Here is an 11,235-nt window from a genome sequence, read left to right on the forward strand (position 1 = left end):
TTATAATCTGACATTCTAGGTCTCCTCCAGCAAAACAGGACAGAGACATGAAGCAACCATTTAGCTCATTCTTGCAAAAAATTCCCTTTCTCCTGAGTTCTCTGAATTCTCTTGTTTTACTTTGCTAGTGAAGCTCTGTTAAAATAGACTAATACGTTACAACACTTTCCGAGAAGCCATCAGTTAACCTTAATTCTCAAATACATTTAAAATCCTCATTTACTTAAGGAGTAGGTTTGATTTATTCAGCATAGACTAAATTCATTTTTTTGCTCTTAATAGAACATTCTACTGCTTGATTCTAATTTCCCAACAGGGGAAAAAAAAGTATTCCTGTGATATTCCACAGTCTAGCGAAAGAAATTGACTAAGAAGATTTTTTATAAGCATGCAGTTTGTTTTTAATTAAAGTAAAAGCATCTGTGGAAAATAACCAGGCTTTTGGTAATAACAAACCTATTTTAGAATAAGCAAAATAGCTAATAGTGTAAGAGCTAAGTAAATCTCTGCTCTCCCGGTAATCTTATACTATTCATAGAAGGTTCCTTTCGCGTTGCGGTTCCCCATTTAAACATTTCAAATGGAGAAATTATATGAGGTGTTTGCTATCAGGAGGCTCTGAAAGCTGAAATTCTGTAGCCAGAGGAAAAGTGGCAGAGGCAATTCAAACTTCCCAACACACTTCGTTCCCCCGCTTCCCAAGTCTCTTCTCTTGGGCTTCCAGTGTGCTATGGAAGGATCATCTCACAGGGTAACTTTCCAAACCACATGGTGCCGCTGCGAATAGTGTCAACAAAGGGGCCAATTACTGCAGATTGCAATGGCTTCAACGATGTAGACACCAGTCCACTGGGAATAGGTTGTGAAACATTTTCTTTTCCCCTTCCGTTTTTAATTACAACTGGCTTTGTCCAGCTCAGTGCTCATAGAGTCTTCTTGTTTCAAAGCACTGTTATTTATAACCCTGGTCACCTGAGATCTCTGCGGATGAGTTTGTCAAGCAAGTTTTTGCTAGTTCCAGTTCAGAGTAGCTATTATAAACCCGGCCTATTGAAACCATTTGTTTCACTTTACAGCAATAAGCAGAAATAATCAAGTGAAAAAACTAAATCTAGTACTTGGAATTCTCCAGCTAAGAATGGTTCAAAGGGATTTTTTAGAAAAGATTTTCAGTTTCACTTTGTGTTCCCCCACAAAAATGAATCCTTTTTAGGATTATGGTGCCCTGCAGGATTCAGCTCAGAAAAGCCAAATGCATTTAAATACTTAGGTGTTTTAGTTTGTTCCTGGTGCTCATTTTTCTTAGAGACTTAGGGGTGTCAGAATGAAATGGATCCAGTGTTCTTTCAAATATTTCAGTTTCTGACAAACAATGCTAACTCATAAACTGAACTATTCTGAATGATTTCTCTTTCCATCAAAAATGACATTCCATTTAGAACCTTAAATAAGAGCCTTTATTTATTTAGGTATTTATTGAGCACTTGCTGTGTGCAGAGTTACTGGGAAAAGTACAATACAGTAGGGTTGGTGGACACATTCCCTTACCATCTAAAGAGGAGTTTACAGTTTAGGTAATGATAAATTCTACACTGGGATTGACCATCTTGAGTTTCTCTCTTTAAATGTTGGTGTCTGTTTAGATTGCTACTTAAAAGTTATGTTTACTTTTCAGAAAGCCTGTACCAGTGAAACAGAAACTGAAGTTTTAAGTTTTGTAGAAGATCCTGGTTCTGATATCATTGAGGATTCTGTCTTCTGAATTTACTGTACTACACTAAGGGAAAGGACATGATAGTCCTTCAAGCCACATCAGACACCTAGCTCAAAGGTGTTCAGAATTCACATAGAATTTGACTAGCTACCCAGCAATACACCCAAAGATGTCACTTGCTTTTAAAAAGTGAAATTTTAAGAAAATTTCTTCAAGCAAGAAATGGCCAAAAAGACAATTAGTGACTGAAGTTTTTTTGTGTTTTTAAAATATTTCTAGTTAAGAGCAGGGGGTTTTCCATGCAAATTTCTTTTGTTTAGGAGAAACAGTGATTTAGTAGTCTACTCTGGCAATTATAGAGGTGAGAGAAAGATTTCAGAGTGAAGGGTAAAGCTGCAAATTACTGTGATTATTAAGGTCCTCTCAAAACATTCTACCATGAATGGGAGTGTGAGATTAAAGTGTGAACCTTCCATCCCTAGAATCTCAGCAAGGCCAGCTTCAAACAGTAAGTGAGGTGAGCCAGTGCCTTGGGGCTCCTTGAAGTGGAGGAAACCACAAGGGTTGTTCCCTCACAGAGCCTCCCAAGAGGGGTGGTGCCACTGCGGTTCTCAAATATAGCCGGCACTTAGGGAACTCTCAGGGATGGCCACTGAATCCTGATCTCCAAAGATGGTGGCCACTTCCAGTCCTCCCAAAGATGGCTGCCACATTTGGTTCAGAGTGGTAGCAGAGTGTAAATTGGGGGTCTCAGAGCCCAAGGACCTAGGTTGAGGGGCAGCTGTTGGGGAAAAACACTCTTTCACAAAATAGTCCGTATGCATGCAATTTCACTTAACAGTGTCATCCAGAGCAGCCAGTTTTTCCCAGGTTTATGTTGGCCCTGACTCTCAAGAGAGTTTTCTTCAAACAAATGGGGGGGGGGGTGCATGTGTGTGCGTGTGCATGTGCGCGCGTGCGAGAGAGAGAGATTCCTGAGTGGGAATGAGTGTTTTAATGGGAAGAATCCAACTAAGGGACATTATATTCAAGGTGTCTACCTATTTTTTGGTTTGACTATTGCTAAAATACTACCTCACATCAAATAAACAAAGATTTTCTTAAAAGACTGTATTATCCAGTGCTTCATTACTCTAACAAATATCTGGTGACCCACCAAATGGCAGCCTTTGCAAGCCTCCATACTGGGATTTATTTTATGAGCACAAATCAATCATTCATTGCTAGCACTTACTGTGTGCAGAGCAATGTACTAAACACTTGGGAGAGTACAATACAACAGACACGTCCCCTGCCCTCTTACAGTCTAGCTTACAGACTAGAGGAGAATCTTAAGGTTTGGAGCTTTGTGATTAGGTAGTGGCTCATCCTCTAGACTGTAGGCGCATTGTGGACAGGGAATATTCATTCAATCAATCATATTTACTGAACACTTCCTGTGTGCAGTGCACTGTACTAAGCACTTGGGAGAGTACAATATAACAATAAACGGGCACATTCCCTGCCCGCAGTGAGTTTACAGTCTAGAGGGGGAGACACACATTAATAAATAAATCACAGATATGTACATAAATCCTATGGGGCTGGGAGGGGAGAATTAATTTATTCAATCCTATTTATTAAGCTCTTACTGTGTGCAGAACACTCTAAGTGCTTGGGAAAGTACAATACAACAATAAACAGGGACATTCCCTGTCCGCAACGAGCTCACAGTCTAGAGGAGGGGAGACAGATGTAAATACAAATAAATAAAATTGCAGATATAATTATATAGATATAATTACAGATATAACATCCTCTAACTCTGTTGTACTGCACTCTCTTAAGCACTTAGTACAATGCTCTGTACCCAGAAAGCACTCAAATACCATCAATTGATTTTACTCAAGGACAGTCAGTCAATCATATTTATTGAGCATTTGGAAGAGTACAATATAACAATGAGCAGATACATTCCCTGACCATAACGAACGTAGAGTCTAGAGGAGGCCAACTGAGTTGGTTAGGAAAAGATATCCATCTCTGAATGAAAAAACACAAAGTGATGGTTAAGCCAGCTTCGACGTGTGCATCATTTTGTTTTTCAAGTATTCTGCTGTCATATCAAAGGTCATAAGCCATTGGTTTAGGCTCAATATCCTAGATGTGCAATAATGGCCTTAGGTATAATGACCAGCAGTTTAAAACTTGCTGACCTCTGATTTCGTTCTTAACTTTCAGAATGGAGAAATTCTGAAGTTTTGATGCAGTCGGGATGTGTGTCACAGTCCCTGTGATCTTAGAGGCTGAAAGTTCAGACCCCATGAAAAGAACTCTACTTAGAGGCTCCTCAATCAATACAGATTTATATTCCAGTTTCTGATGACGTCTCTGAGAGGGCATACTCGGGACAAACGTCAGCGTGGTATTTCATCCTGCTAATCGATGAACAGAACATCTACAGCCAAGGCAAAATATTGGAAAGGAAACCAGGAGATGTGCTTGGAAAATATTATCACTTAGGACAGTGGTATTTTTGGAAGAATACCTCTTCAATCTGAAGAGCCCCTTGGAGAGGCTAAGTCCCCTTGGATCACTCCAGAGGGTCATGACATAAAAGAAATTGTATCAGCCCACCCACGGTTAACGCTTGCCCAAGTGTGACAGACAGTTCACGAAACAGAGCAAGCGGCAGCAGGCCCAGTGTAAAAATATCACTGGCAGCATTTGACAGGGTGTGTTTTTTCAGCTAAAAAGCTGAGAAGCAAAAGGCACACTCCCCTCCAAAGGTGATGGTCTCCCGGCGTGCAGGAGTGGTGTGGTGGGCATGTATCCTGGGCTGCTTGACAGTCCCTCATGAGCTACATTCTGAGAAATACTGTCCTAGTATCAGTGTTATCGCTAAGGGAGTACAGGGCCAGGATACATCAGCCAGTGTGGGGCTCTCTTAGACCCTTGAATCCACCAGCTTCTGCAGCTGCTTGCAAAGAAGATTTACACAGGGTCTGGGAAGGTGAGGATGCCCTGTTTCACTATGACTTAGGCATGGACCTGCCAAGGACATACTTCATTCTAAACGCTAGTGGTTTCATTTTCTTGCTTTCCAGATATAATCTAATCAACAGTGAGTATTGGTGCTTCAGGTGAAGATTGCTTTCAATCAGTGGTATTTATAGAGCACTTACTGTGGGCAGAGAACTGTACGAAGCGCTTGGGAGAATGCAATACAGCAGAGTTGACAGACCTGTTCACTGCCCATAAGGAGTTTACAGTTTAGAGGGGGAGAAAGTAATAATAGTAATAATAATAATGGCCATTTTTCAGCACTTACTAGGTACAAGGCACTGTACTAAGCGCTGGGATGGATACAAACAAATCACGTTGGACGCAGTCCCACATGGGGTTCACAGTCTCAAGCCCCATTTTACAGATGAGGTAATTGAAGCACGGAGAAGTGAAGTGACATGCCCAAGATCACACAGCAGATAAGTGGGGGAACTGGGATTAGAACCCATGAACTTCTGACTCCCTGGCCCATGCTGTATCCACTTCACCATGCTGCTTCCCAATAAAATAAATTACAGCCATGTACATAAGTAAATTAAAATAAATTACAGCCATGAACATAAGTGAATTAAAATAAATTGCAGCCATGTACATAAGTGCTGTGGGGCTGAGGGTGGGGTGAATAACAAGTGCTTAAAGAGCACAGATCCAAGTGCATTGGTGATGCAGAAGGGAGAAGGAGTAGGGGAAAAATGAGGGCTTAGTTGGGGAATATGTGATCTTTAATAAGGCTTTGAAGGTGGGGAGAGTGGTAATCTGCCAGATATGAAGGGGGAGGGAGTTCCAGGACAGAGGAAAGACATGGGTGAGGGATTGGCAGTGAGAAAGATAATAAAAATAATAATTATAGTATTTGTTCTGTGCTTACTATGTGCCAAACACTGTTCTAAGCACTGGGGTAGATACAAGGTAATCAGGTAGTCCCACGTGGGGCTCAGTCTTAATCCCCACTTTACAGGTGAGGTAACTGAGGCACAGAGAAGTTAAGCGGCTTGCCCAAGGTTACCCAGCATACGAGCTGTGGAGCCTGGATTAGAACCCACGTCCTCTGACTCCCAAGCCTGTGCTCTTGTCAGTACATTGGGATCTTCATCAGAGCTCAAAGATTCTGGTTCTAGGAGACAAACACGTCAGGAAATGGATGATATCATCACGGAGAGTGCTAGATCTGTTGAATGGGAAATGAACCTGAGATTTGGGTCTCAGTTCATTTCTACTAGGACAAGCAGAAGCCTGAGAGTGTGAGGAAGGATGAACAGTTTTACAGAGTTCTACCCAGCAAAAACTACTAAGTCAACAAAAAACTCTGTTCCAAACAGTCTCTATAGGGAACTGGGATTTATGGCACTGTGTTGTATGTAGTCCAGAGTTAATTTGGTTGCTGCCTTCTTTATAGCTGAGGGCTTTCTTAGTGCTACTCTTGGGGTTGGGCGTGGACACTTGTGATTTAAAAGGCCCTAAGGCTTATGTATATAGTGGAGAGGAACAGAAGTATATAGGAGAAAAAAAGTCCTTGTTTAAAGGAAAATGAATGGTGAGGCAAATATACATCAAAACCATCTGTTGGGGGAATGAAAAATTCCAGATACTAATTTGTTAAAGAAAAGGTAGAAATATGGCAGAACGAATAAGTAATCACATACAGTATTAGACATATACCGTCACATGTAAACCTGAGGAAGGGCCTGATTAGAAAATAACTAAGTGTTGATATCAAGACATAATTGTTAGTCAGGTGACTATAACAAGTTTTGTGTCTATCTCCTGTGAATCTTGTAGTGAAAGCATATCTGAACTTGCCCAGAAAACTTCCCTGTGAAAAATATTCTTCACTTTCATACCTATTTACTTTGATTTTTGACTCCAAAAGATGGTAGTGCCAGACAGGTTACTGAAAACATTGTTTTCCCCCAAGAGTCCTCTTTTGATGGCCTCAATGAATTTAAGTATAGTGGGGACTTAAAACACAATAGCAGACATGAAAGAGTTTGATGAAGTAGGCCTTCAAATGAAACCTGAATGGATTTCTTTTGCATTTATTTCCTGCTTTTTGACATTTACTTTATAAGAAAGTCCAGAGCTTTACCGGTGAAAACAAAAGTATTGATCCCGCTTTAGTACCAAGATTGCATTTCCACACTCCACTCTCATTATATAACCAGACCACCACACACATTTCTTAAAATAGTGTCAGAGCTAAATTGCTTAATTTAAGCCCTGAGAAAACCAGATATGAGCCTAAGAACATAAGGAATACCACTGTCAGAACAATAGGGAAGCAGCATGACCTAGTGGGAATAACATGGGCCTGGGAGTCAAAGGACCTAGATTCTAATCCTAGTTCTGCCAATTGTCTCCTATGTGACCCTGGGCAAGTTGTTTAACTTCTCGGTGCCTCATCTGTAAAATGGGCATTACTACTGTGAGCCCCACGTGGGACATGGACTGCGTCTAACCTGATTAGCTTGTATCTAACCCAGTGCTTAGTACAGTGCCTGGCACCCAGTAAATGTTTAACAAATACTGTAAAAACAAAAAACCAAACCAAAATAAACAATGGTCCATCCAGCTGAGTTTTCTGTCTTTAACTGAAGTTTCACAGGATTCTTGGAGGAACAGGTGATGGCTATTCTACTTGACATAACTCCTGATGGTTACAGATAAACCAGCTTCTACCCCTAAATTTCCATCTAGTAACCAAGTCTGGACTACATGCTCATTCATTCATTCAAGTCAACTTTCTGTGCTGATGAATTCCATATGGTGACCCCTCAATGTGTGAAGAAGTGTTCAATTTGCTTTGACTCTACCATCTTCATATTTAATGGGTGCCCCAAAGTCCTGGTCTTATGGGATTGGGGGAACTATAATTCCGTGTTGACTCTGTCCAAATTCTTCACATCCCCTCTCAGCTTCATTTTCCTGACTAACCAGCAGCAGGGCACAGTGAGTGGTTAGAGCACGGGCCTAGGAGTCAGAAGGACCTGGGTTCTAGTCCCGGCTCCACCACCTGCCTATGTGACCTTGGACAATTTAGAGAAGCAGCGTGGCTCAGTGGAAAGAGCGTGGGCTTGGGAGTCAGAGGTCACGGGTTCTAATCCCGGCTCCACCGCTAGTCAGCTGTATGACCTTGGGCAAGTCACTTAACTTCTCTGTGCCTCTGTTACCTCATCTGTCAAATGGGGATTAAAAAACTGTGAGCCCCACATGGGACAACCTGATCACCTTGTATCCCCCAGCGCTTAGAACAGTGCTTTGCACATAGTAAGCGCTTAACAAACAAATACCACAATTTAAGTCACTTCAGTTCTCTGTGCCTCAGTTCCCTCATCTGTAAAATGGGGATTAAGACGGTGAGCCCCATTTGGGTCTGTACCCTTTAAAACTTGTTGATACCCCAGCCCCACAGCACCTATGTACATATTCTTATGAGTATTTTTATTCTTATTCATATTCTTATTCATACGAGTATTCATATTCTTATTCATACGAGTCGTCTACAATCGATGCCTAGAATTCCTTAACTCCCATTCTCTCCTAGACCCCCTCCAATCTGGCTTCCGTCCCCTCCACTCTACCGAGACTGCTCTCTCTAAGGTCACCCATGACCTCCTTCTTGCCAAATCCAATGGCTCCTACTCCATTCTGATCCTCCTTGACCTCTCTGCTGCCTTTGACACTGTCGACCATCCCCTCCTCCTCCATACCTTATCTCACCTTGGCTTCACGGACTCTGTCCTCTCCTGGTTCTCCTCTTACCTCTCTGGCCGATCATTCTCGGTCTCCTACGCTGGAGCCTCCTCCCCCTCCCATCCTTTAACTGTTGGAGTTCCTCAAGGGTCAGTTCTTGGCCCTCTTCTGTTCTCCATTTACACTCACTCCCTCGGTGAACTCATCCGCTCTCACGGCTTTGACTACCATCTCTACGCAGATGACACGCAGATCTACATCTCCGCCCCTGTCCTCTCCCCCTCCCTTCAGGCTCGCATCTCCTCCTGCCTCCGGGACGTCTCCACCTGGATGTCGGCCCGCCACCTAAAACTCAACATGAGCAAGACTGAGCTCCTCATCTTCCCTCCCAAACCCGGTCCGCTCCCAGACTTCTCCATCACCGTGGATGGCACGACCATCCTTCCCGTCCCACAGGCCCGCAATCTCGGTGTCATCCTTGACTCGTCCCTCTCGTTCACCCCACACATCCTATCCGTTACCGAGACCTGCCGGTTTCACCTCTACAATATCGCCAAGATCCGCCCTTTCCTCTCCACCCAAACGGCTACCTTACTATTACGGGCTCTCGTTATATCCCGGCTAGACTACTGTGTCAGCCTTCTCTCTGACCTCCCTTCCTCCTCTCTCGCCCCGCTCCGGTCTATTCTTCACTCAGCTGCCCGGCTCATCTTCCTGCAGAAACGACCTGGGCATGTCACTCCCCTTCTTAAACAACTCCAGTGGTTGCCTATCGACCTCCGCTCCAAACAAAAACTCCTCACTCTAGGCTTCAAGGCTCTCCATCACCTTGCCCCTTCCTACCTCTCCTCCCTTCTCTCTTTCTACCGCCCACCCCGCACGCTCTGCTCCTCTGCCGCCCACCTCCTCACCGTCCCTCGGTCTCGCCTATCCCGCCGTCGACCCCTGGGTCACGTCCTCCCGCGGTCCTGGAACACCCTCCCTCCTCACCTCCGCCAAACTGATTCTCTTTCCCTCTTCAAAACCTTACTTAAAATCACCTCCTCCAAGAGGCGTTCCCAGACTGAGCTCCTCTTCCCCCTCTACTCCCTCTGCCATCCCCCCTTTACCTCTCCGCAGCTAAAGCCTCATTTTCCCCTTTTCCCTCTGCTCCTCCACCTCTCCCTTCCCATCCCCACAGCACTGTACTCGTCCGCTCAACTGTATATATTTTCGTTACCCTATTTATTTTGTTAATGAATTGTACATCGCCTTGATTCTATTTAGTTGCCATTGTTTTTACGAGATGTTCTTCCTCTTGACGCTGTTTAGTGCCATTGTTCTCGTCTGTCCGTCTCCCCCGATTAGACTGTAAGCCCGTCAAACGGCAGGGACTGTCTCTATCTGTTGCCGACTTGTTCATCCCAAGCGCTTAGTACAGTGCTCTGCACATAGTAAGCGCTCAATAAATACTATTGAATGAATGAATGAATGAATATTCTTATACTCTGCCACTTCCCTTATCTGTAATTTATTTTAACATCTTTCCACCCATTAATAATAATAATGATAATAATGATAATAATAATAATTATGGTATTTGTTAAGCACTTACCATGTGCCAATCAATGTTCTAAGCACTGGGGTAGATACAGGGTAATCAGGTTGTCCCACGTGGGGCTCACAGTCTTAATCCCTATTTTACAGATGAGCTAACTGAGGCCCAGAGAAGTTAAGGCCCAAAGTCACTCAGCAGATAAGTGGTGGAGACGGAAGTAGAACCCATGATCTTCTGACTCCCAGGCCCGTGCTCTATCCACTATGCCATTAGATTGTAGGCTTTTTGAGGAAAGGGATCATGTCTACCAACTCGATAGTATTGTACTCTCCCAAGCAATTAGTACAATGCTCTGCACATGGCAAGCTTTCCATAAATACCATTGATTGATTGATTTTCTAGACAATCTTTTTAGGTGGTCAGCATAGGAGCTTCTCCATCTGCCCTGATCATTCTGGTTGCTCTTCCTTCTTCTGCCTCCAGCTTATCAGGTCTTTATACTATGCTCTGCACACAGTAAGTGTTCAATAAATGCCACTGATTCATTATCAGGCCTTCTTAAGATGTAGTAATCAGATGAATGTGATATTCTTTGTACATATTGGCTTCTGATATCCTTACTGGTGATATCCAGTATTTTGTTGACATTTTTGATTATATACAGATACATATATACACATATATATGTATACACACACACACACACACACACACACAAATCAGACTTACAAATTCTGCTCAGTTGAGCTCTGAAAGCTATACTAAAGATTAGGTAGTAATAAGTTTGATATATTCTGTAATGAGTAATTGTGGATTGTGTTTTGTGTGTTCTTGTCAGTAAAATGCAATTAAAATGAACAGTGTGGTTTAATGGACATGTTTTTATTTCTGGTAACTTCCTCATAAACAAATAAGAAAGCAATCATTTTTGTTTTGTTGCAACTGACTGGTGACTGACATGGTTCACATTCATATGAAAACAAAAACAAGGATAAAGATTTGATGAAGACACAACAAACACCTTTCAGTTATATCATAGAAGGAAATCAACAACTTTAGGCAACTTTACAGCTGAGAAAGAAGCTGTTCTTCAATAATGTTCTTCAACCTCCAGTCTTTCCCCAGTTTTGTCATATAAAACATTGCCAAACTTTGTTCCACACTCCTCCCCAAAGAGGATCCCCATTTGATATAAGGAGGTCCTCAGTGTCTCATCTTTCCAACCAAACCCTGTCCTCCCCAAAACTGT

The 11,235-nt window shown here is 42.7% G+C and overlaps 1 protein-coding gene across 2 annotated transcripts in view; it reads left to right on the top strand.

Moving 5' to 3' along the window:
• The window catches only part of IL5RA (interleukin 5 receptor subunit alpha), a 41,867-nt gene extending 36,962 nt beyond the window's left edge, over window positions 1–4,905 (top strand). Inside the window, exon 10 of one of the 2 annotated variants that reach the window (XM_039910429.1) lies at window positions 3,935–4,905. In XM_039910429.1, the coding sequence (XP_039766363.1) occupies window positions 3,935–3,958 (24 nt within the window). In that variant the 3' untranslated portion in view covers window positions 3,959–4,905. Of the gene's footprint in view, window positions 1–1,675; window positions 2,788–3,934 lie in introns of those variants that run through there. The other variant, XM_029049901.2, reaches the window with a different exon arrangement.
• Window positions 4,906–11,235: the final 6,330 nt, after the last annotated feature.

The sequence above is a fragment of the Ornithorhynchus anatinus genome, chromosome X1, assembly GCF_004115215.2.
Source record: "Ornithorhynchus anatinus isolate Pmale09 chromosome X1, mOrnAna1.pri.v4, whole genome shotgun sequence".
In the NCBI taxonomy this organism is placed as follows: Eukaryota; Metazoa; Chordata; class Mammalia; order Monotremata; family Ornithorhynchidae; genus Ornithorhynchus; species Ornithorhynchus anatinus.